At 69.5% G+C, this 22,361-nt stretch overlaps 8 protein-coding genes across 8 annotated transcripts; 3 read left to right on the top strand and 5 right to left on the bottom strand.

The window, feature by feature from the left end:
- Positions 1-8: 8 nt before the first annotated feature.
- FA09DRAFT_330773 (hypothetical protein) lies at positions 9-1,454 on the bottom strand. The gene is made up of 2 exons (XM_025742741.1): positions 1,152-1,454; positions 9-1,052 (listed from the first exon to the last, which is right to left on the bottom strand). The coding sequence occupies exons 1-2, from the start codon at positions 1,184-1,186 to the stop codon at positions 422-424; spliced, it is 666 nt and encodes a 221-aa protein (XP_025597413.1). The 5' UTR covers positions 1,187-1,454; the 3' UTR covers positions 9-421.
- FA09DRAFT_346431 (hypothetical protein) lies at positions 1,363-8,957 on the top strand (the record flags this gene model as incomplete). The annotated part of the gene is made up of 5 exons (XM_025744750.1): positions 1,363-1,690; positions 1,859-2,808; positions 2,868-5,930; positions 5,983-7,629; positions 7,680-8,957. The coding sequence occupies 5 exons, from the start codon at positions 1,363-1,365 to the stop codon at positions 8,877-8,879; spliced, it is 7,188 nt and encodes a 2,395-aa protein (XP_025597412.1). The 3' UTR covers positions 8,880-8,957.
- Positions 8,958-8,973: 16 nt separating this feature from the next.
- On the bottom strand, positions 8,974-10,165 carry FA09DRAFT_339619 (hypothetical protein; the record flags this gene model as incomplete). The annotated part of the gene is made up of 4 exons (XM_025744235.1): positions 8,974-9,133; positions 9,201-9,344; positions 9,410-9,920; positions 9,982-10,165. The coding sequence occupies 4 exons, from the start codon at positions 10,163-10,165 to the stop codon at positions 8,974-8,976; spliced, it is 999 nt and encodes a 332-aa protein (XP_025597411.1).
- A 142-nt stretch (positions 10,166-10,307) lies between these two features.
- FA09DRAFT_361422 (Ribokinase-like protein) lies at positions 10,308-12,136 on the top strand. The gene is made up of 8 exons (XM_025745354.1): positions 10,308-10,431; positions 10,501-10,595; positions 10,667-10,679; positions 10,749-10,940; positions 10,998-11,252; positions 11,311-11,564; positions 11,632-11,751; positions 11,826-12,136. The coding sequence occupies exons 1-8, from the start codon at positions 10,346-10,348 to the stop codon at positions 11,933-11,935; spliced, it is 1,125 nt and encodes a 374-aa protein (XP_025597410.1). The 5' UTR covers positions 10,308-10,345; the 3' UTR covers positions 11,936-12,136.
- Positions 11,938-15,154, bottom strand: FA09DRAFT_330771 (hypothetical protein). The gene is made up of 6 exons (XM_025742740.1): positions 14,988-15,154; positions 14,630-14,930; positions 14,347-14,400; positions 14,219-14,281; positions 14,002-14,157; positions 11,938-13,932 (listed from the first exon to the last, which is right to left on the bottom strand). The coding sequence occupies exons 2-6, from the start codon at positions 14,904-14,906 to the stop codon at positions 12,341-12,343; spliced, it is 2,142 nt and encodes a 713-aa protein (XP_025597409.1). The 5' UTR covers positions 14,907-14,930; positions 14,988-15,154; the 3' UTR covers positions 11,938-12,340.
- Positions 15,155-15,638: 484 nt separating this feature from the next.
- On the top strand, positions 15,639-16,609 carry FA09DRAFT_283277 (Prefoldin; the record flags this gene model as incomplete). Its single annotated transcript, XM_025739845.1, has 4 exons — positions 15,639-15,749; positions 16,236-16,360; positions 16,426-16,486; positions 16,565-16,609. Coding segments are annotated over 4 exons (342 nt in total), but the record flags the coding sequence as incomplete, so codon positions are not given.
- Positions 16,610-16,672: 63 nt separating this feature from the next.
- FA09DRAFT_330770 (hypothetical protein) lies at positions 16,673-21,310 on the bottom strand. The gene is made up of 2 exons (XM_025742739.1): positions 21,103-21,310; positions 16,673-20,926 (listed from the first exon to the last, which is right to left on the bottom strand). Exons 1-2 carry the CDS (start codon positions 21,276-21,278, stop codon positions 16,789-16,791), a joined length of 4,314 nt encoding a protein of 1,437 aa, XP_025597407.1. The 5' UTR covers positions 21,279-21,310; the 3' UTR covers positions 16,673-16,788.
- An 18-nt stretch (positions 21,311-21,328) lies between these two features.
- On the bottom strand, positions 21,329-22,337 carry FA09DRAFT_61696 (hypothetical protein). Its single transcript, XM_025745742.1, has one exon. It carries the CDS (start codon positions 22,246-22,248, stop codon positions 21,580-21,582), a length of 669 nt encoding a protein of 222 aa, XP_025597406.1. The 5' UTR covers positions 22,249-22,337; the 3' UTR covers positions 21,329-21,579.
- Positions 22,338-22,361: the final 24 nt, after the last annotated feature.

The raw sequence follows: 22,361 nt of genomic DNA, 5'->3' as shown, positions 1-22,361 counted from the left end.
GGCCATTCGTGTTGCCTACATCTCCTTCCTCCTCCTTCATCTTCTCGCTTCTTTGTGCATCTCTTCGCCTGCCCTCTCGCAATGCCAAACATCTCGATGAACAAGCAGCCGGGCGCTCGTGACCTGCCAGCGCTCTCAGCGCCATAGAGCGATGTTCGAGGGGGCCGTGGAGGAGGGGGAAGCGCTGCGCCATCGAGAGCGGGACCTTGCTGCGTGCGGCGTACGCCGGCCATGTGCGTGGTCGGCTGCTGCCCCTGAAGCAGAGCCGCTCCTTTCTCCCAGCGCAGCCGAGCCTTCTCTGCGTTTGCGACATGCGTGGAGCGCTGCCTGGAGCCACGCCTGCCAGCACGACGACGCCTCGAGCGACAGGGAACGACGGAAGCCAGGCTCGATGCAGCGGCGCGAAGCTCATGCACAGAAATCACATTTCCCCCTCCTCGGCCGCCTCGCCTTCCTCCGCCGAGCTCTCTCTCCCTCGCTTGCCCCTTGCGCCTCGTTCTCTTGCAGCGCCAGGCGCAGTGCGTCCCCTCACCGCCGCAATCGCCGCCGCCACGCCCGCCGCGCGTTCCGGCGGGCCTGCACGCTTGCGCTTCTCGCCTGCCGAGGTCGCGCCTGTCGCTGCGCTTGCGGCTGCCTGAGACGAGGCAGTGGGCGTGGCGGCGCCATCGAGACGCGTAGAGGCGGTGCGTGAGAGACTTGGACGGAAAGAAGGAGCCTTGGGGTCCAGATGTCTCTCCGTCCGTTCCCGTTCCCGCTCTCGATCCGCTCTGCGTCCAGACGAAGAAGCCGCAGCGGAAGCCCCGCCCTTGGCGTTGCTGCCCGACGCACTCTCCCGTTCCTCCTCCTCCTCTTCGCCAGCTTCGGACGCAGAGTCGGGCTCGGACTCTTCCTCCTCTGCCTCTGCTGCGCAGTTGGCGCCGAGCGAATCGGAGATCGTGGAGAGCGAGGAGATGAGGGCGCTGAAGTCGACGCGAGAGGAAGTGCCGAGCTCGGAGGTTGCTGCGACTTGGGCTTCGAGCGCGGCAATCTGGGCACGGAGCGTGTCTAGTTGTCTGTGTGGGATGGCGAGGGAAGAATCAGTCTTACGGACTGCGGCGCAACAAGTTGTGCACAGACAGAGCGCAACTCCGGCTGTGCACCTCACCACTCACGCAAGCGTCTCGTCGCGCGCGCCCATGCTGCCCATCTCGCTCACCACCGCATCGTACACGAGCTTGTTCTCGCGGTCCTTCTTTGCCTCCTGCAGCTCCTGCTTGAGCTCCTCTATCCGCACCTCGTTGGCCCGCTCTTCCTCCTCTGCACGACGGGGACGCGCGCGTCAGCGCTGCCGCAGCAAAGAGAAGGGCAAGGGGACACGCACCGATGGCGAGCAGTTCGGCCTCGTACGCCGCCATCTCCTGCGCGGCCGTGCTCTCGGCCACGCGGCTGGCGCGTGCCAGCGTGCCGAGGAACTGCTGCGTATCGATGGCGAGGCGCGTGCGCTGCAGCGCTCGGCGCTCCTCGGCGTCCTCGGCCGGCGCCTGCTCGTCGCCCGCCGCCGGCAGCGGCGCTGCGAGCGTGGCGGCGCGCCGCGCCAGCGCCTTGAGTGCGCGCTCGCTGACGGCGAGGCGCGCACGCAGCGCGGCATCCTGCTCGGCGGGCGTGAGAGGCGCGATGGACATGGCGACGCCGGGCGGAGCGAGGGGGCGAGGTGGGTGTGGAGAGCCAGGCCGCTGCGACGCCGTCGCGGCCGCCGATCTCCACGCCGCCGGCGCCACGTGACGCCTACGCGTATGCCGCGGAAGTCGCGTCACGCCGCGGCGGCAGGCAACCAACACTCGCTGCGCCCGCTCTCGACTGCACCATCACATCCCTCCAGCGCCGGCCACCTCGTCGCAGCACATCCGTGCCGCCATGCCGGCCCCGCGCGCCACTCGCTCTCGCGCGCCGCCGCCGGCCGAGGCCGCAGACGCTCCGGCCGCACCCACTGCGGCCGTCAAGCCAGCGGCGACGTCGCGCTCGGCGGCAGCAGCAGCAGCCAAGCCGGCTGCCGCCAGCGTCCGCCGCACAGCCAGCGCGTCCAAGACGGCCGACGCTGCAGCGAGCTCGGGCACTGCAGCGCGGCCTCGAGCTCGCGCGGCCCCAGTCACCAGCGCCGCGGCGTCCACGTCTGCCCCGGCGCGCAAGCCGGCGACGAAGGCATCCTCCACGTCTGCCGAGGCAGCGCCACGAGCTGCGCCTCGGCTCACGCGCGAAGAGCTCGTCGCTGCACTGCGGAAAGCTCCGTCGTGCGATGCCGCACTGCTGCGCGAGGCGCTCGCACACCTGTCCTGCGCACACACCGACCTCCTCACGCCGGGCGTGAGCAGCTCCGCCGCGTCGAGCTCCGACCCATCAGCGTCGCAAGTGCACACGGCAAAGCACCTCGTCAATGCGGTGCTCATCTCGCTCAACGACCTGCTCGTGGCAGGCTGGAAGGCGCCTCGTGCGCCGTCAGCTGCTGCCGCACCTCCAGCACGTCCAACGGCAGCCACAGCCCGCTCTGCCAGCGGGGCTCGTGCCGCCTCGCGCACTGACAGCACGTCGCGCTCTTCGAGCAAGAGCGCCGCGCCCACCACCTCCACCAGCGCACGGAGCACGCCGCCATCGAGCGGCACTGAAGCCGAGAGCAGCGCCGTGGCGTCACTGCCCAACGTGCACGTCCTCGTCGATGTGTGCCGCGTGGCACTCAGCGTGCTGAGCCGGGCGGGCGCAGCGAGCAAGGCGAAGCCGCTCGAGGTGGAGGGTGTGCGCGTGTCACTGGCGCGGCGGCTCGTCGGCATCGATCTGGTGAGTGCACTAACAGCACGAGGGTGAGTAGGCGCTCATTCAGTGTGCGTCCTTCACAGCCGGAGCTGGCGATCCCAGAGCTGTGCGAGTTACGCGCCGGCGTCATCGCCGCGTACGAGCGAGTGCCCGTCGACGCACACGCCGAGCGTTCGGCACGCACGCGCATCCTGCTCTTTCCCTCGCCCGGCAACGTGCAGAGCACACTGCAGCCCATGCTCCTCGATGCACTGGCGCTCGGCGCCACTTGCGCGCTGCAGCTGGCGTCGCGCGCTAGTCTGCCAGCAGTGCTCTCGGCGATGCGCGAGCCCGAGGGTGCGCTTGCTTGGCTGCGCGCCGTCTCTGAAGCCGCAGAGCGCTCCGGCGTCGACCGCACGGCATACGCAGTCGAGCGCGCCATCAGTCGTGCACTTGCGCGGCTCAGCGAGGGCGAAGCAAGCTCGTTCCTGGCAACCGCGACGGCGCTAGACGCCCGTGCCATCTCGCTCGAGGTGCTGCTGCGCGTGTCCGACGTCGACGTCGATGCGGCATGGGACCGTGCCGCACGCGTGGCCGCCGCGCATGTCCGCGGCGCGCCAGAGGCCGAACGCAACGGGGCCTTCAAGCGTGCCGACAACGCGCTGCGCCAGGTGCTCGCAGTGACGGATCCGCTCAAGCGCCGCGGCGCAGGCTGGATGCGCTTTGCTGAGATCTGGATGCAGCTGGCGCGCCGCACTGGTGCCGCAGAGGCCGTCGAACGCATTGCGGCACTGCTCATCTCGCCAAGTCTCGCCGAAGGGCCAGGCAGCAAGACGGATGCCGTCGGCCAGGAGGCTGCAGATCTGCAGCTGGCACAATCTGGCGTGGCGCTCACACAAGCCATCGTGGCGCTGGATGCTGCTGGCGGTGAGCGCGCCCCCGCAGCCGCCCTCAATGCGGCGAGCGGCAGCCTGGCACAGCTTGGCGATCTCGGCGCGCAAGCCTCTGACGCTGGGCGCGAGCGCTTCTTGCGCGCCATTGAGAGCCTGCGTCGTCGCGCTCTCACATCATTCGAGAAGCACTCGACCGACGAGAGTCTGCTCACCTTGCTGCGCTCGCTCGCGAAGGTGCTCTGCGCCCATCTGTGGAGCGGCGCGCCCGCGTCCGGCGCCGTCAAGCCGGCAGAGGTGCTCGTCGACGCGGTGCAGGTGCTGCGCGTCCTCGCTTCTTCGATCATGGATGCCGCATCGTCGCCCACACACGCGGATGCCAGCGCGCTGCTGTCCCAAGCGCAAGCGCTTTGCGCCATCGCGTCGCTGGACTCCTACGAGAGGGCGCAGCAGGCCTACTTCCTGGCCAGCAGCTGGGGAGCGCTGGCCACGCGGCTGTATCATGCGCGCAACGCCGGGCAGGCCGTTGTCTTTCTGGAGCACGGCTGTTCAGCGTCCGAGCTCGCAGAGTCGCTTTTCGCAGCAGACGAGCGCGACACGACAGAAGCGGCAGAGAAGCGACAGGATGCCTCGACGCGGCGGCTCGACCTGCTCGGCGCGTGTCTGCGCCTTGCGAGCCGACATCAAGAGGCGCTTGATGCTTGCCGGCGTGCTCTGCTGTCGGTGCGGGCGCAGAGATGGACGGAGCTGGACCGCGACGCGGCCTCGAAGGGCTGCTCCACCCTCTTCCAGGCCGACTCGCCGCACGACAAGCTAGGCCACCTGGCAGCGGCGGCGCATCAAGTGGCAGTCACGCATCTGCTCATTGCGCAGAGCGAAGACGAGCCGCGCAGTCTGCATGCAATGCTCGCAGAGGCTAAGGTGCCAGCTGGCGCGATGGGTGCGCTGCTCGAGCACTGCATTGCCGCGCTCGAGGCCAACGCGCATCGCGAGGAGGTGCCACTGGCCGTGCAACAGACGACGGCGGCGTGTCTCACCGTCTATACCTCCGCACGCTTTCCGCTGCGAAGAGCGCGGGTCTTGCTGCGAGACCTGGAGCTCAAGCTGCTCGCTGGCTCGCATGAGCACGCAGCTTTGCAGGAGATCGCTGGCGAAGCTGAGTCTCTGTTTCAGGTGTCCTCGCTGGACGATGACGCCGGCCTCGCGCGTTTCCGCGGCCAGTACGGCGCATCGCTGCATCTTCTGCAGCTGCTCCTCGCGCAACGAGGACCACACGGCAGCAGCGGGCAAGACGTCGCGAAGCATGCCGCCGAGGCTGCAGCACGCTTCCGAGCACTGCTATCGCGCGCCGGGGCGGGCGACAAAGCCTCGACGTCGAGCGACAGCTCAGCACGAGCGTTGCAGCCAGTCGCCAAGGCACCGCGGCAGGGAGCGCCGCCTAGCACGCCGCCGACACGTAAGAAGCTCAGCGTGGGACCCGCCGGCTCTTCGGCTAGCAGGACCGCGAGCTCGTCGGCTGCCGTGCAATGGGACGATCTGGAGCGCGTGCAGCTCCTGTTGACAGTCGGCATCGAGGCCTCTGCCGCGTTTGGGCACTCGCTTGCGACCATCGAGCTGCTCAAAGTGCTGCGGCGTCTCGTCTCTACGTCCGATGCCGGCACCTCCAAGGATCTCGAGGCTCGCATCTGCGCCGATCTTGCGCGTGCATATCTCGCCCTCGGCCGCCCTGCCCGTGCCGCCAGCGTCCTTGCATCTGCGCCTTCGACGGAGGTGGGACCCGAGGCACGCTTTCGCCTCTTGCTCGCGCGTGCCGAGGAGAGGTGCCATGCTGGCGCGCTTGACATTGCGGTTCTGCGCTACGAGGACGCCATCGCGGCGGCGCGCGACATCGACCCGCCCGCAGCACGGGCGAGCAGCTGGTCCAAGGCGCTCGAGCGTGCCGCTTCTAGCGAGCGGCTCGCACTGGCTGCCGAAGCGTACGGCAGCATCCGATTCGCGCAGGGCGGCCTGGCTGGCGCCGTCAACGCCGCCGTCGAGGCGGTGCGGTGCGCTTTGCGAGGCGCGAATACCGTCGGCCGCCTCTCGGCGCCGCCCAAGTCGGAGGACAGCGCTGAGGATGCAACGGGAGGGCTGTTGGAAGCCCCTGCTGTCTCTGATCCTGCCCACGCTCCATCCGCCGACGACGTCGCTCGCGCTGCAACGCCCGCGGCTGCGCTCAAGCCTCAGCCTCGACTTGGCAGCCTCCGGCTCGCCGTCATGTACTGGCGCCTCACTCGCGTAAGTTGCGGTGGCGCACCTACGTGCCGCTTTGCTGACCTGGTCCCCACAGGCTGTCCTCTCGGGATATTTGAGAGCCAGCCGCATGTATGCTGCTCGTGGCAGTGCGCGTGATGCCGAGGCGTTTGCCTCCGAGGCGGTCAGCTTCAGCGCACCGCTGCCGATCGCGCTGGCTGCGTCACGCGCGCTGATCGTGCGCGCCGAGCTGCGCAACCAGCTGGGCCCCACCGACAAGGGCCTCGCCGATCTCATGGACGGCATGCGTCTGCAGGGCCAAGAGTGGGTGCCCGAAGCATGCGCTATCTCATGCGTCGAGGGCGATGCCATCAGCCGCTCAAGCTGCGATGCCGAGTCGCTCAACCGCGCGCTGGAGAGCTACAAGTCTGGCCAGGCAACACTGCAGGCGCTCAGCGAGTCTTTCGCGACGCTTGATGCGCTCCTGCCCTCACCGCCGCCGAAGGGCCGGAGCCTGCCGGCGAGCAGCAGCAGCAGCCATCTGTCGCGCCTGTCTGCCGCCGCTGCGACTCCGGCATCGCTGCTGCCGAGCATTCTTGCGCGCCTCATCCGGCGGCAAGCATGGCTGATGCACCGCATGGACCGCCGCAGTGAGAGCAAGGAGCTGCTGGAGCAGGCCGACGAGATGTCGGATCAAGACCCGACCGGCTTCATCGAGAATCTGCTCCTTCGTGGACGCATCGGTCTGCGCCGCTGTCTCAAGCAGCTGCAGACCGACCCGGTGCTCAGCCTCGTGCCTGAGGCAGCGCTTTCGATCTCGCTCGCTAGCTCTCGCGCGACCGTCAAGGGCATCGGAGGCGCCACTGCCAAGTCGGTGCTCAAGCGCCTTGCAAGCGCCGAGCAGGCATTGGGCACCGCCCTGGTGCCGGAGCATCGCGCTCAGGCAGATGCTCGACAGCTCCGCGACATCATGGTCTGTCTTGCGGTCGCGCAAACACTTCGTTTCACGATCGCCACAAACGGCACGCCGTCGATGTTCAGCGCGGCGCTGATTGATGCCAGCGCGGCTGTCACGCTTGAGCGCGAGCTGCTCGATGCCATCGAGCAGAAGCTCAGCAAGGACGAGGCGGCTTCGGGCGCGACCGCGTCCTGGCTCCAGTTTGCGGCTGCCCCAGCGGCCAAGGTCTTGCCCGCACGCAAGGCCATTACCTCGCGATCGCCGCGCCGGCGCACACGTGGGCAAGCGATGGTAGACGAGGACGAGGCTGCCGCCTCGAGCGACGAAGAAATGCTCACCAGCGGGCCCGTCAACACGGTGGAGCGCTTCTGGCACGGCGTCCGAGACCGCCAGACCGCCAGTCACGCTGCGCTTCAAGCAGAAGAAGCACAGGCACTCGATCTGCCGCCGCACTGGACTGTCGTCACGCTGGCTCTCTCGCGCGAGCGCAACAGTCTGCTCGTCTCGCGGCGCAGTGGCGCGCGGGCCGGCCAGGGCGACTTGCTCTTCAGCCTGCCGATCGACCGGCAGAGCCGCCGCGAAGGCGAGGAGGAGGAGCTGCACATCGACGCAGCGCTGGGCGAGCTGCGTGACATCGTCGAGACGAGCAACACGGCCACGCACAACGCAAAGGACCTGCAGGGCCTTGACGCACGCAAGGAGTGGTGGACGCACCGGCGGTCGCTTGACGAGCGGCTGCGTCTCTTGCTCGAGTCAATCGAGCAGCGATGGCTTGGCGCGTTCAAGGTGAGTTGTGCTAGTCCAAGAGAGAGTGCCATTGCTGACTCCACGTGCAGAGCGTATTTCTCGAGCCGCCCGCCGCCTCCGAGAGCGAGCTGGCCTCGTTGCGCGCCGCATTCGACACGATCATCAGCCGAGCCTGCTTCGGCAGCGGCACCAAGGGCAGCTCGCCCGTCAAGCTCGACGCCGCCGTGTTTGAGTGCTTCGCGGCGCTGCCGCCGTCGAGCACCGACGAGGAGCTGGAGGACCTGCTGCACTTCGTCATGGACAGCTTCCAGTTCAACGGCGTGCCCGTCGCCGTCGACGAGGTGGACTTCGACCAGAGCGTTGTGGAGCTGCGCTCGGCGCTCGAGGCGTTCCGTTCCAAGGCCTCTGCGAATGCGGCGCAAGGCACGCCGGCGCCGCCGGAGCGCGACCCGCACCTCTTCCTCGTGCTGGACAAGGACACGTGTGCGCTGCCGTGGGAGTCCATTCCCGTGCTGCGCAAGTCGGCCGTGAGCCGCATCCCCTCGCTCGCCTTTCTGCGCGACCGCATCGAGCTGTCGCGCCTTGCGGCGAGCGAGCAGGCGGCCAAGCGCGACGCGGCGGCGGCCCAGCGCCACACGCTGCGCAAGGGCCCCGCCGTGTCGCAGCACGACGGCAGCTTCCACCTCGGCGCCAAGCCGAACACCTTCTTCCTCATCAATCCCAGCGGCGACCTCACCGCCACGCAGTCGCGCTTCGAGCCGTGGCTGGCGGACAGCGCGCGCGGCTGGCGCGGCATCGCCGGGCGGGCGCCCGTCGCCGACGAGTTCCCTGCGGCGCTCGAGAGCGCCGAGCTGGTGCTCTACTTTGGCCACAGCGGCGCCGAGCAGTATGCGCGCCAGCACCGGCTGCGCGCGCTCAAGCGCTGCGCCGTCACGATGCTCTGGGGCTGCTCGTCGGGCGTGCTCAAGGAGCAGGGCGACTTTGACCGCACCGGCACGCCGCACAACTACATGATCGCCGGCTGTCCGGCCCTCGTGGGCAACCTCTGGGACGCGACGGACCGCGAGCTCGACGGCGTGGCCAAGAGCGTGTTCACCAAGATCGGCCTCATGCCCGCCGAGGCCGCCGAGCCGGCGCCGGCAGCTGCATTTGCTGCTGCGGCGGCCAAGGCGCCCTCGAGCCGGCCCATGTCGCTGACGCGCGCCGTCAACGAGTCGCGCGACGCCTGCAAGCTGCCCTACCTCACCGGCGCCAGTCTCGTGGCGTACGGCGTGCCTGTGTATTTCTAGCCGCCCCTCTCTCCTGCCTGTGCCCTGCTGCGCGATGCTATGCCCGCGCGAGACGCAATGCATCTTAGTGTCATGCTGAGCCAGGCGCTTGCATTCAGCAGTAGCGGTCGCTCTTGGTCTTGCTGCGCCGATTGAGCAGCTCCTCGGCCAGACGGCCCTCCTCCTTGCTCTTCTTCAGCGCCCTCCGGTCCTCCGAGCTCGAGCCCAGCGTGAAGAGCTTGTCCTTGCCCGGACCCCATCCTTGCCGCGTGTGCCTATAGAGAAGAGTCAGCGTCAGGAGCAGAGCAATCTAGAGCTACCTAGCGCGCGAGTTCCACTCACACAAGCTTGGCCTCGTCGAGCTCCGGCTCGGCCATGGCGTAGCGCTTGCCCGTGCGTTCGCGCGCCGTCATGGGCAGCGCACTGATCTCCTTGAGGCGAGCCTCATGCCGGAACTTCCACTGCACGCGCGCCTCCCACTCGGTGCTGCCGCACCATGCTGCCGTCAGCTCGCGTTGCCTCTGTGCGCCGAACAGCCGAGAGACACTCACCCAGCGCCATCGGTGCTGTCGGCGCGCACCACGACCTTGCCGCCGGCTACCTCGTCGAGGCCGAGCAGGTTGCCGCTGGGCGCGCGCAGCTGCACGCCGGTGCCCGACGGCGCCGGCAGCACGGTCCACTGTTCGAGCGGGCCGCGCGCCTCGGCGCTGGCCGTGACGGTGCCGCTGGGCGCTGCGCCGACGAAGCGCGAGTCGGCGCTGCGCAGCGTATACACGGGCGCCGAGGCGGGCGTGTCGAGCATGCGGCTCGCCACCCACACTTGGTTCACCGACGACGGCGCCGGGTCGATGCTTGCGACATCGACGCTGGCGCCATCAAGGTCGAGCGAAGGATCAAGCGATGCCTCGGCACGCATGGCCTGCGCATCGACGCGCTGCAGCGGCGCGTTGAGCGTGAGCACGTAGGGCGCCCGGGCGCCGTCGTCGGCCGTCGAGGCGGCGAAGCGCTGGAAGAAGAACGTCGGGCCGGCCAGGTCGGTGGGGCGCGCCACGGGCACCCAGGCTGTCGAGATGTGGTCAGCACACAGCGAGTGGGCAGCGGCGGCGTGCGCGCGGCCACTCACTCTGCTCGTTGCCGCCGTAGTCGTCGACGTCGCTGGCGTCGTCGTCGGCGTGCTTGCGCTTGCTGCTGCGTGCGGCGCCGCTGCTGCTGCCCTCGCCCGCATCGTCGTCGTGGTGGCGGCGCGACGAGTGCTTCTTCTTCTTCTTGGGCGCCTTGTCGCCCTTGAAGACGAGGCGCGAGGACATGGCGTGCGGTGGAGGCGGATGTGGAGGAGAGGCAAGCGGCGCCACGTGCAGCGCACGCGTCAAAGGTCAGTCAGTAGAGTGCGCGCGCCGCGCTGCTGCTCCCTGGCGTGCCATGGCCGCCTCGACCTGCCTCCAGCCACCACTCCTCAAGCAAAGCGGCACTCTGACTCTGCGATCAGCATGGCGTCGTCCTCAAGCGATACGCCGCGCGCCACGCTGGCAGCTGATCCGCTGGTGGGCACGCTGGGCATGTTCATCATCGACACGTGAGCCGGCCACGGCGGGCCCTAGTCTTGGACAGGAGCGCGCCACTCATCGCCATGCCTCGCCGCCAGCTTCCGCGTGCTCGACGAGGCCAGCGGCGCGGAGATGCGCGACCCGCTGCAGCGCGGCGAGCAGATCGGCGGCGGCGGCGTGTACTTTGCCGTCGGTGCGTGGCCAGCACGGCGCATGGCTCAGTCCTGCTCAGACGCTCGGCTGACGCTCGGCACACGCCCTCAGGCGCTCGAGTCTGGTGCGCCGCTTGGGCGTACACCTCGCACGGTGCGCATCGCTGACGTGCCTGTGCTGCTGCGGCACGCAGGCTGCGCCCAGAGCGCATCCTGGGCGTCATCGATGCCGGGCCCGACTTTCCCGCCGCGCTGCGAAACACGCTCGAGGCCTTCAATGCCGCTGCCGGCGCATCGTCGCCCAGCCGAGGAGGCATGTGGGCCTGGCGCTCGCGCCCCGACGGCACGACGCGCGCCGTGAATGTGTATCGCGGCCAACACCGCGGGTGCGTGGCCTCATCGGCCCTTGACGCTCCTTGTTTGGGACACTGACGAGGAGACAGCTTCGAGTACCTCTCGCCGCGCCTGCGTCTCGAGCCGAGCGACATCGCCGCCTGCTCGCCGTGCGGCAGGCTGCCGCGCTGGCTGCATTGCATCTGTGCCCCAGACCGCCTGCTGGCCATTGTGGCGCAGCTGCGCCAGCTGCGGTCCGACGACATGGACGCGCAGCGCATCGTCTGGGAGCCCATTCCCGACAGCGCCACGGCGCAGAACCTGCCGGCGCTGCTCGAGGCAATGCGGCATGTGCACGTCGTCAGGTACGTGCCCAACCCTCTCGCCGGCACTCATGGTCATGCTCATGCGGCTGCCACGCAGTCCGAATCATGACGAAGCCGCGGCCTTTCTCTCGCACCCGCCCGACACGCTCACGTCGCGCGAGGCCTGCACGGCGCTCGTCGAACGGCTGGGCGCCGCGTTTGCACACGCCTCGCCCGAGGCAAAGGCGCCGCTGATCTGCGTGCGCTGCGGCGCGTTGGGCGCCGTGGCGCTGGGCGCACAGGGCGTGCAGGCCGTCCAGGCGTGGCACCGGCCGGAGCAGGCGGCGAGCGTCGTGGATGTGACGGGCGCAGGTGAGCTTGACTCTATCTGGGTCACTGGCTCCATGTTCCCCCTCTAACGTTGGCGAGCTCCGTTCAGGCAACGCCTTCCTCGGAGGCCTCACTGCCGCCCTCTCCGAGACGGCACCCGACATGCTGCCCGTCGATCTCCCACAAGGCGCGATCCGGCACGCACTCAGCTGCGCTGCCGTCTCGGCCTGTACGTTTGCCCTCTCTGCCTTCTTGGCTCGTGCTGCTGGACAATCACATTGACGCAGCCCCCGCACCTTGCAGCTTATGCGCTCGAGCAGCTCGGCCTGCCCTCGCTCTCCTCGGGCTCCGCCGAACGGTGGAACGGCGACGAGCCTTCGGCGCGGCTGCGCGAGCTGGAGGGGCGACGGTAGAGAGCAGGCAGCAAGTGTTACTTTTCTCATGACGTAGCAGGTCGTAGCGGCACACGGAACAGCGGCAGGGCCCGAGAGAGCGAGAGGGAGAGAAGAGAGAGCGCAGAGTATGCTGCGCGTCTCCTCTCTGCTACGCGCGGACGCGGGGCGTGGGGTGAAGTTCAAGCAAGAGCGAGAAGAAGGCGCGCAAAGGTGGATGTGTATACAGAGGCCGAGCGCACGCGCTCCTAGTCGTCTAGGGAAGAAGAGCGAGCGCCTGCGCATCGTGCCTCTGGAGGGGGCAGTGGGCATGTGAGGAAGAGCAGCAGGATGGGCATGGGAGGTGACGGGGTGGAAAAGGAAGGTGGAAAGGTGGACGGCGAAGGGGCCGGCAGCGACGAAGGCAGAGCAGCGCGAGGAATGCTTTCACTCCTCGGCGTCCTTCGACGGCACCTCGGGCGCCTCCTTGTCGTCGCCAGGCGTCTTGATGCCGTACTTTGCGCGCACCAGTTCAAACGTCTTGAGCAGCTTGCGTCTTGCACCGAGCGCCGCCACGCCCTTTGCCTCGAGGGCCGCGTCGTCCATGAGCACCATGTCGCGCCACTTGCTGCCCTCAAAGTTGGGCGTGTACTTGTGCAGGCGCAGGTAGCGCAGCCACGCCGCCGTGTCCTCGAGCACGTTGAGCGGCGGCACCTCCTCCTCCTCCTTGCCGCCGCCCGGCGCGCCCGCGCTCGGCGGCGCGCCGCTGCGAGACGAGGCCATCGGCGTGCGTGCCGGCAGGCCGGGCGAGCGACGGCCCGAAGAGTTGAGGCCGACGCCGGGAGAGAGGCCGCCGCCAAAGCCGCCGAGGCCGCCCGAGTTCTGCCGCATCGGCATCGGCTGGTTCATCTGCTGCTGCTGTTGCTGGTGCAGCTGGTGCTGGCTGCGATACGTGCCGGCGTTGCCCGCCGCGGCCATGGCGGCAATCTGCTGCTGGCTCTGCAGAATCTGCTGCTGCATGGCGAGGAACTGCGCGGCACTCATGTTGCCCAGGCCGCCCATGGCCGCCATGGCGTTCATCATTTGCATGTTGACCGGGTTGCCGAGGCCGCCCGAGGGGCTCTGCAGGCCGGCCAGCGCGTTGGGCGACATGGCCATGTTGAAGCCGCCGTTGCTGGCGCCGCCGGGCGACGAGACGTTGGCCATGGCGTGCCGCAGGAAGTCCTGCTGCGTGGCGTTCCACGGGCCGGGCGAAGAGCCGCCCATGTTGGGACTGGCGCCGGGACTCGTGGCGCCATCGTACATGCCGCTCAGCACGCCCTGCACGCCCGGCGCGCCGCTCGTCTGCTGCTGCTGGCCGCCCTGGCCCGGCATGCCCTGCTGGCTCTTGCGGCGGTACTTGGCCACGTCCTGCTCGAGCAGGATGCGCGAGTTGGCCGCGCCGTTGCCGACGGCCGCCAGCTGCGCCGAGGCGGCGTCGAGGTCGGCGTTGGCGGCGCCGTGGCCGCCCTGCGCCTTCTCGTCGAACATGGGCAGCAGCGGCGTGTTGACCATCGACGACCAGTTGCCCGACTGGATCGGGCTCAGCTGGTCGTCGAGCGGCCCGCTGGCACGCGGGCTCTTGGCCGCCTGGCTCAGGCCGTCGGTGCTCTTCGGGCGAGCGGCGCCGTTGCCGCTGCCGTCGGCGCCCATGCCTCCAAGGCTGCGGTGCGGCTGTGCGCCAGGGCTACGACCACCCTCGGCGACCTGGTCGAGGCTGCCGCCGTTGAAGTTGCGCGCACTGCTGTCGCCTGCCAGCGTGCCCGGCGCGCTGATGCGGTTCGCCTTGAGCTTGGCACGCTGCGCCGCCAGCATGCTGGCCGCATCGCCGCTCATGGCGCCCGCGCCGTACATGCTCGCCAGGTTGGGCGAGAGGAAGCCGGCGGCGTCCGACGACTGCCGCGCGCCGCGCCCGCCGGGCGACGCCGGGCTCTTCATCGCGCTGGGCGACTTGAGGCCGAGCGACGCCAGCTTGGCCTCCATCTGGTCGGCCATCGGGTCTGCGGCTCGGCGCGGCGCATCAGCAAGCTGGCAGTGCGGCACTCCTCCGACTGGGGGGCCACACTCACTGCTCGAGTGGCTCGGGCTCAGCAGCGCGCTCATCGGGTCCGAGCGCGCCATCTGCTGCAGCACGGTGATGAAGAAGCGGATCTGCACCTGCGTCGACTCCTGCAGCAGCGAGTAGAGCGCGGCGGTGCGCTCGGCCTCGGAGAGCACGCGGAACCCTGGACGGGAGGGTTGTGAGTGGCCGCACTTGCGAAGCGGCTGCGCGTCTGGCCCACTCACACTGCTCGATGGCCGAGAGCTCCTCCTTGAAGTTCTGGTCCAGCGACGCGGCGGCCATCTCCTCTGCACAGGCGGGGCTTGGGTGAGCAGCGCGTCCGCGGCATGGCCCACGCGCGGGCGATGCGTACCAAGAGTGGCCTCGTAGTGGCGCAGATCCTCGAACCACTTGTCGATGGCGTCGGCTGTGGCGCGCGTGTCAGTATGGATGCGGCGGCACAAGGCTGCGGACTGGTGCGGCCCTTGTGCTCCGTGCAGACGCGCCATGCGTGTGCTGTGCTGTGCAGCTCATAGCCGCCTGTGCTGCTGCATCCTCGCGCCGCTCCGCGCCACGCGGCTCCCTGTGGCCCCATGCACTCCAGCGCCGCGCCGCCGCTGCATCTCTGCGCCATCCATCCTCACTGGCCCACTCACACTCGGCACTGCCGCCCTGCATGGCCGCGGCCATGCCGAGCATCTCGGAGCTGGGGCGCACGCTGTGCTGCTGCTGCTGCGGCGTGCCCATGCCCAGGCGCGCGCTGGCCGGCATCTGGTTGCTGCTCTGCTGCTGGCCCATGCCGGGCGACTTTGCCAGCGCGGCCGCGCCGGCCGCCTTGCCCAGCGAGTAGCGCGCCTGCCCGCCGCCGGGCTGCGGCGACGAGGAGCGGTGGCCGCCGGGCGAGTGCGGCGGGCGGAGCGAGTAGTCGGACATGGCGCGGTGCGAGGGAGTGTGAGGCTGCAGGGCAAGAGTCAGCGGCGGCGCGGCGATGAGTGGCCACGTGCGGCGACGCACGTATGGAGGCACAGCCAGAGTCGTCGCCCAGGAGCCGGCTGGGGGTGAGGAGCGCGCAGCACTGGAGAGAGAGGGAGCGAGAGGAAGCCACCCGGGCTAGGCGGAGCGGGGACGGGAAGCGGCGAGAGGGACGAAGAGGGGGCGTCGTGGAGAGGAGGCAAGGCGGCGCGACAACAAGGAGCATCGCATGCCGATGCCTCTCGCCCTCATTTGCTGCGCCAGCGAGGCCGAGGAGCAGCACCGCACCGCGCACGCGTGTTGGCGTGCCTCGCGCGCCCGCCGCCGCTGTTCCCACACGCTCCTGCAGGCCGCCGGCCGGGCGAGCAGGCGCCGTTGCGTTGGCGCGAGACGGACGTGCGCGGCGCGCGCCCCCACCAGGCACGCAGGCGCGACACTCGTCTCGTGCCTGGCCTTCCCCCTGTGCTGGGCGCAGTGAGACAGGCACGTGCATCACGTGCTGCCACGAAGCAGGCCCTGGCCACGGCCTCGCCTCCTCCACTCCACGCTGACGCACCCCACCACCACCCACCACCACCCACGCTCGCCCATGTCCGCCGCCGCGCCGCCCGCCGCGCTCGAGGCGCGTCTGCGCGCCGCCAGCCAGGCCTTCCAGCGCATCCAGGCCGGTCAGTGCGGCGTGCGCCCGGAGGTGTAGACGTCGCTCCCTGTGCTCACACCTCATGCGCGCCAGAGATGCAGCAGGCCGTCGACTCGCGCCAGACGCTCGCCAGCCAGCTGAGCGAAAATGTCGCCGTGCGCAAGGTGCGTGTGTGGCAGAGAGGGCGCGTGGCAGGGGAGAGACAAGGAGCGGCGCGAGAGAGAGAGCGGCAAGAAGCGGCAGAAACGGCAGAAGCGAGGCATCCAGCGCCGGACGTGTGCCGTGCACGCCCGCCAGCAGGTGGGCACGGCAAGACGGCGACTGTGAGAGAGAGCCGGGCGCTGCGCATCAGGGCAGAGAAGGTGGGACATGCGCGGCACGCGACGAGCACTGAGCGGCCAAGTCCCACCGCGGTGGTGGAGTGTGCACGACTGTGGCTGCGTGGGCGGCCCGACTGTGTGTGAGAGAGAGAGCTGGGCGCGCGCATCAGGGCAGAGAGAGGGGCACCGCGGTGGTGCAGTGTGCACGACTGTGGCTGCGTGGGCGCGGCCCTCCTCGGCAGGTCACAGCCGGCCTCTGACGCCCGAGCACGGCTCTTTCTGTCATGCCCGCCGTCGTCCGCCCGCTCACCGCCCACACACACCCGCCAGGAGTTCGCCGCACTGGCGCCCGACGCGCACGTGTACAAGCAGATGGGGCCCGGGCTCATGAAGCAGGACCAGGCCGAGGCACGCTCCAACGTCGAGAAGCGCATCGAGTTCATCGAGGCGGAGATGTGCGTGCTGCGCGCCGCTGTGTGCTGCGTGCTTGCTGATACAGGGGTGCGGCATTCTGCTGCAGCAAGCGCGCAGAGACGCGGTTACGCGAGCTGGCGGACAAGGGAGAGAAGCAGAAGAACGAGGTGCGTCGTCGCAGCGCCACGTGCTGGCGCGTGCTGTGCGAGCCCGCTAATGATGCTCCCCCTTTCGCTGGCGCACAGCTCGTCGAGCTGCAGACCACGCTGCAGGCACGCGAGCAGGAGGCAGCAGCGGCAGAGGCGGGCGCATGAGAGAGAGACACACACACAATGCAACACGCGAACCGGGGCACTGGCAAGATGTTGGATTGGGTAGCGAGGCGGTGCGGCGAGGAGGATGCAGAGAGATGTACAGGTGGAAGGAAGCACATGGGCGGGACGCAAGACGTGAGTGGCGCACAGACAGATCAGGGGCGCGAGCTGCCGGGCGCTGCGGCGCCGCGCGAGGGGCCCTGCTGCTGCGAGGCGCGCGCCTGTGCCGCAGCGTCAAGGGCGAGCGTGCTCGGACGAGGTGGGGCACGCGGCGAGGGGCGCGCCGAGGAGCGCGGCAGGCGGATGCCCGCGGGCACGATGCCCATCTGCACGTTGTAGCGGTCGATCTCGGCCTGGCCGAGGGCGTCGCCGCGCGTCCAGGTGCCGCTGCTGCTGCGCGGGCGGTTGAGGCGCTGCTGCGTCTGCTCCATCTCGCGCCGCGAGCCGTGGTTGGCGAACCATTCGTGCGCCGGCACGCTGCCGTGCGGGATGCCAAAGATGGCGTCCGGGTCGCGCGTGGCCTGCGCCAGCAGCGCCGCCTGCAGCTCCTCGCGCTCCCACGGCCGCTCCTTGGCGCGCCGCTCCTCGACGTCCGACGCGTCCGAGTCCGAGTACTCGCTGTTCGGGTCGCTCAGCACAATCTCCGGCGTCGCTTCGCGCGCCACGACGGGCGGCGCCGGACGCGCGGCCGCGCTGCTGCTGCTGCCGGCGCTGGCGGCAGGCGGCATTGGGCGTGGCGCTCCGGGCCGCTGGATGCTTGCGGCAGCAGCAGCAGCGGCGGCGGCAGAGGCCTGCTGCGCCGCACGAGCAGCCTGTGCCTGCTGCAGCTGCTGCTGTTGCGCGTGCTGCTGCTGGTACTGCTGCGACGCAAAGCCGGCGCCGCGCGGGATGCCCGAGGCACTGGCCTGCAGCTGCTGCGGCGGTCGTGCAGTGGCGCTCGTCGTCGTCGTGCTCGGCGCTCCGGGTCGCGCCGGCTTGAACGCAGCGGTGCCGGCAGGCGGAGGCGCTGCTGCTGTGGAGCGCGCCAGTGCCGATGCTCCCTCGCCGGGCACCGACGCGCCGTCGTCCGAGACACGGCGCTTCTTGCCGCCGGCCTCATTGTCGTCCTTGCGCACCTGCGACTTGCCCACTGCAATCGACACGGGCGCTTTGTTCTTGCTCTGCGCCATCTCGGGCACACGCGCCAGCGGCAGGCGGTTGGCCTCGGGCTCGCGCGCACGCTTGCGCCGCTCCGCCTCGCGCTCGGCGTCGGCCTTGCTCTTGGCGTCCTTCTCGGCCTGCGCAGCGGTGCGCCGCTCGTCCTTCTCGCGCCGGCGCCGCTCTGCCTCCTCGGCCTCGCGCCGGCGCGCTGCCTCGGCACGCGCCAGACTGGCAGGCTTGCCCTGGCTCGCCGTCGATGCGGCTAAGTTGCCTCCGGGGCCGGCGGTGGAGTTCTTGCGTGGGCTCTTGCCGGGCGATGAGGGCGCAACGGGCACCTTGCTGCCCGAGGCAGCGGCGCCCGGACGTGTGGGCATGAAGCCCGAGGCGCTGGACGGCATGCCGCCGTTGAAACCGAGGAAGCCCTTGGCCTTGTCGAGAATGCCCCAGCCGCCGCGTCCCGGCGCAGGCGCAGCGGCGTGTGCCGCAGCGCTGTCAGTCGCCTGCACCGCCGCGTGTGCCGTCTCCTCGCGCTGCTTCTCGCGTGCTGCCTCGTCGCGGCGCTGCTGCTGCTGCTGCGCCTGTGCAGCCGAAGGCGCCTGCTGAGAGCGATGCAGCGACTTGTTCACCGCCGCCGACTTGCCAGTCAGGTTGACGCTGACCTTTGGCATCGACGCCAGCGGCCGTGCAGCCGTGCTGCCGCTCGTGGCGCCGAGGTTGTTGCGCGCCTGCTGCGCCGCGTAGGCCGACGACGGGCCGACACTGGCGCTGACCGAGGCTGCGGGCGCAGGTCGCGCAGCAGCAGCGGCCTTGCCCTTGTCGCTGGCTGCCGGAGCTGCCTTGGCAGAGCCGGCGACCAGCTCATCCAGCGTCATCTCGTCGTCGGCGCGCCGTGCGGCGGGAGCGGCCCGCGGCTGCAGCACCACCTCGTCTGTGCCGGCCTCGCCCTCCGACTCGCTGTCTGTTGCCACCGCACACTCGTCGTTGGCAGCGTTGAGCAGAGCGCTCATAGGCGGGAGCGCGGCGGGCGCTGCAGCAGTCGGCGAGTGGACCGGCGTCGTTGAGCCTGTCGGCGCGGGCGCAGGTGCGGCCTTGGTGCTGGTTGCAGCGGCCGGCGCAGATGCAGCGGCTTTGACGTCGTCCTTCGCAGGCAGCGCCGGTGCTGCCTTGCTCGCCGCGACTTCAGCCTGGAACTGCTCGGCCTTGGCCTTGATTGCCGCGACGAAGTCGTCGTTGGCCGACTCGAGCGACGGCTCGCCAGTCGAGTCCTGCCACTCAGCAGCCTCGTCGCTGTCGCGCACACGTATGCCTGCGGCGACGACTGCGGTCGGTGCAGCTGCAGCGGCAGTCAATGCAGGAGCAGGAGCCGCCGCAGTGACAGCGCCTGGAGCGCGGGCAGCGAAGATCGAAGAGGCCAGCGAGGCGCCGAGGCCCACGTGGGTGCTGCCAGCGGCGCTGGAGCTGCTGGGCAGGGCGGCAGCGGCATTGCCACGATGAGCGCCGCTGATGCGGCGCACGTTCTCGAGGCGACTGCGGATCGCATCAAAGCCGCTCTGTGTAGTCGTTGGCGGTGCTGCCGCGGTGCTTGGTGCAGCAGCCGTGCCGAGAGTGCGCGGCGGGTCGGAGGACTGCATCGATGCAGCCAGCTTGGCGCTCTTCTGCGGCCGTGCGATCGGAGCTGCCGCCTCTTCGACCTCAGACGGAGCCTCCATCTCGTCGCTCTTGCGCTTCGCGGCAGCGCGCGTGCGAGAGCTGGCGGCCGTAGCGTTGGCGCGCGTGTTCGCGCTCGTGGCTGCCTTGGCAGCGCGCTTGCCCGCACGCAGCGGCGGCTTGTCTGACTCGTCCGACTCCGAGTCTGCCTCTTCGTCGGCCTCCTGCGCCGACGTCACGGCCTTGCGCAGCGACTTGTTGAGGAAGCTACTGCGGAATGCGGGCGCCGCGGGTGTCGAAGAGTTGTGGGTTGAGCTACTGGACGTAGAGGAGGAAGAGGCCGCCGTTGCAGCACTGGCTGCGGCAGCGGCGGCAGCAGGTGCGTTCTTCTTACTGGTGCCGTAGTCGCCGAGTGTCCGCTTCGGCGCCGCAACGAGCGGCTCTGCGGGTGTGGGCTTGGCTGCCGGCTTCTCAGCAACTGGCAGTTTGGCGGCGGCAGGCTCTTCAGCCGCCAGCACCGGCGAGCCAGACGTCTCGCTGAGCTTCTCGCGCGCCGAAACGAGCTCCTGCGCATCGTCATCGTCGTCTGAGTCAGAGACGTGGCTCGGCGCGATGAGCTCAAGGCTCTCCTCGCGCGAGCGGGTAGTCGGCACAACCTTTTTGGCGCCGGCCGGCAGGGGCGTCGAGGCACGCACGGCCTCGGACTCGTGCGCCATCGTCGCGTCGAGGTCGTGGCTGTTGTCGTCGTCGACGTCGAAGAACTGACTGGCGGCGCGCGGCATCGAAGCGGCAGACGCAGCTGGCGGTGTGGGCGCTTTGCTGCTGGCGGCAGCGGGCGCTGGCTTCGTACTCTCGACATCGCTCGCGGCAGCGGCCTTGCCCTTGGCCGTCTTGCGCTTCGTCGGCTTCGGCTCTGCAGCAGCCTCTTCTGCGCGTGCAGCCTTGGCGGCTGCCTTTGCTGCCGCTGCCGCGCTGGCCTTGGTGCCCTTCTTCGTCTTCTTCGCCGGCGCCGGCGGCTCCTCCGCCGATGAGGGGCCGGCGTCTGCGCTCGAGCTGCTGCTGGCAACGGGCTGAGGCACTGCTGCGTCTTTCAGCGCCTTCTTCGGAGCCTTGGCGGGCTTGTCCGACAGAGGCACGTCCTTATCGCTCGAGCTCTTCTCGGGCGCGCTCTTCTTGGCCGCAAAGGGATTGGGCATCTTGACCATCTCGCTCTTGTCGGCGCGGCTGCGCGTGCTGCGCGCGCCGATGCCGAGGCCAGTGCTGCCGCTGCTGCTCGACGCCGACTCGACGGCAGCGAGCACCACGGGCGCATTCTCCTTGTCGGCACTGTCCGACGACGCAGCCGGCGCGGCACGCCGGCGGCTCGCGGCCGCGGCACCACCAGGGAAGAGGGCGGCGTTGGCGCGGCGGCGCGAGGGCGTCTTGAGCATCTCGGACGCCAGGGTGATGGCGGCGGCCTGCGTGCCGAGCGTGATGTCGTCGGACGGCGGGTTGCTTTCGGTGAGGCTGGGCACGAGGCGTGAGTAAGCAGCGCTCCGGAGTGGAGCTGCAGCACCAAGCAGCTCGCTGCAAAGAGCAAGGACTGTGCTGCCAGTCGCAGCCGCTCACGCTGCCTCACCAACAGCCACCGTCTACATCGTGTAGCCACCGCCCATCCCCCTGCCAGGCATCTCACCACTCACCAGTACTTCTCGAACGTGCTGCGCGCATGCAGCAGCATCGTCTCGATCCACTCGAAGCCGACGTCGTCGATGCGCGTCTCGAAGTTGGCGACGTGGGCGAGGGCGCGCACCTCGTTGGCATGGCCCAGCAGCACGGCGTGCGCGGCCTGCATGCTGGCGGAGAGCGGCGCGGACATGGCGAGCCGGGGTCAGTAGGGTGTGGTGTGGAGGGTGAGGACGGGGCCAGCTGGTGTTGGACTTTGGCGGCGCGTCGCTGGCCAAACAACACAGCCGCGCCGGCGCGACGCAGCACGTGCGCGCTCCCACGCCGGGCATCACAATCACGCCGGCGGCATGGCAGCGCGAAGAACGCGCGCGCGGCGCCGCCTTCGTATTTCCTCCTCTCTGCCTGCCTGCGCATCCGCTCCGCTGGCAGAGCACCATCAGCTGATCTTGACGGAGCCGACGAGCCAGCGCAGCGGCATCCGTATCAGCCCCTCAGCGCCTGCCGCGGCAGTGTGCAATGAAGCGAGATTCGGGCGACGGCAGAGGGCAGAAATAGACGATTTGCTCAGCCCACGCGCAGAAAGAGGCGGAGGCAGGCGGGCGGTGTGCAGAGCGCAGACGAAGCCCCTGCAGCGGCGTGCAGCCGAAGATGTCGTGTGCCGCGCAGCAGGCCGGCAGCACACGACAGCGAAGAGGCCCGCCTCGGCTGCAGCGCAGCGCCGAAGCGAGCGGCGCTGGCGCATCTTCTTGCCCCGCGCCGCGCCACCGCCGCTCCTGCCTCTCAACCACAACCTCTTTCCCACCTTCCCACCCAACCCACCTCAAGTCGATCATCATGGCTGTGAGGCGCTGAGACGAATGCACACCTTGCACTGCATACATGCACGATGCACAAGAGAGAGAGCGGCGTGGCTGATGTAGCATGATGTCGCGCAGTACCAGGGCGGCGCACAGCAGTCGTACGGCGGCGGCGGACGCGGATGCTACAACTGCGGAGCTCAGTGCGTATGAGGTGACGGTGTGTGCCGTGGCGATGCGTGGCGGATGGTGCGAGATGTGCAGGGCACCGTGCTCGAGGTGCTGCCGCAGGTGGCGTGGCGTGGCGGGCATGCTCCCCTTGTGAAGCCCGGCTGCAGGCAGTCGTCCACCGTCCTGCGTCATTGGCTCGCGCGCTGCTGTACGCAGGGCGCTGTGTTGCTGCTGCTCAGTCTGGCTTGGCGCGAACGCCTGTCCGTGTGTTCTCTCCGTGGACGTCACGCTCTGTCGGGTGACTT

Source organism: Tilletiopsis washingtonensis (assembly GCF_003144115.1).
Source record: "Tilletiopsis washingtonensis strain MCA 4186 unplaced genomic scaffold FA09scaffold_14, whole genome shotgun sequence".
Classification (NCBI taxonomy): domain Eukaryota; kingdom Fungi; phylum Basidiomycota; class Exobasidiomycetes; order Entylomatales; genus Tilletiopsis; species Tilletiopsis washingtonensis.
Note: the sequence above shows the minus strand (reverse complement) of the source record. Positions and strands in the feature narration are given on the sequence as shown.

Coding starts and splice junctions, on each gene's coding strand:
- FA09DRAFT_330770 (XM_025742739.1), bottom strand. CDS start 21,278: ATGTCCGCGCCGCTCTCCGCCAGCATGCAGGCCGCGCACGCCGTGCTG. Junction 20,927..21,102: donor AGCACGTTCGAGAAGTACTG/GTGAGTGGTGAG, acceptor CCTCGTGCCCAG/CCTCACCGAAAGCAACCCGC.
- FA09DRAFT_61696 (XM_025745742.1), bottom strand. CDS start 22,248: ATGACGCAGGACGGTGGACGACTGCCTGCAGCCGGGCTTCACAAGGGG.
- FA09DRAFT_330771 (XM_025742740.1), bottom strand. CDS start 14,906: ATGTCCGACTACTCGCTCCGCCCGCCGCACTCGCCCGGCGGCCACCGC. Junction 14,158..14,218: donor GCTCTCGGCCATCGAGCAGT/GTGAGTGGGCCA, acceptor CCTCCCGTCCAG/GGTTCCGCGTGCTCTCCGAG. Junction 13,933..14,001: donor GAGCCCGAGCCACTCGAGCA/GTGAGTGTGGCC, acceptor GCCGAGCCGCAG/ACCCGATGGCCGACCAGATG.
- FA09DRAFT_361422 (XM_025745354.1), top strand. CDS start 10,346: ATGGCGTCGTCCTCAAGCGATACGCCGCGCGCCACGCTGGCAGCTGAT. Junction 11,253..11,310: donor CGGCATGTGCACGTCGTCAG/GTACGTGCCCAA, acceptor GCTGCCACGCAG/TCCGAATCATGACGAAGCCG. Junction 11,752..11,825: donor CTGCGCTGCCGTCTCGGCCT/GTACGTTTGCCC, acceptor CGCACCTTGCAG/CTTATGCGCTCGAGCAGCTC.
- FA09DRAFT_330773 (XM_025742741.1), bottom strand. CDS start 1,186: ATGGGCAGCATGGGCGCGCGCGACGAGACGCTTGC. Junction 1,053..1,151: donor GCGCGCGACGAGACGCTTGC/GTGAGTGGTGAG, acceptor CATCCCACACAG/ACAACTAGACACGCTCCGTG.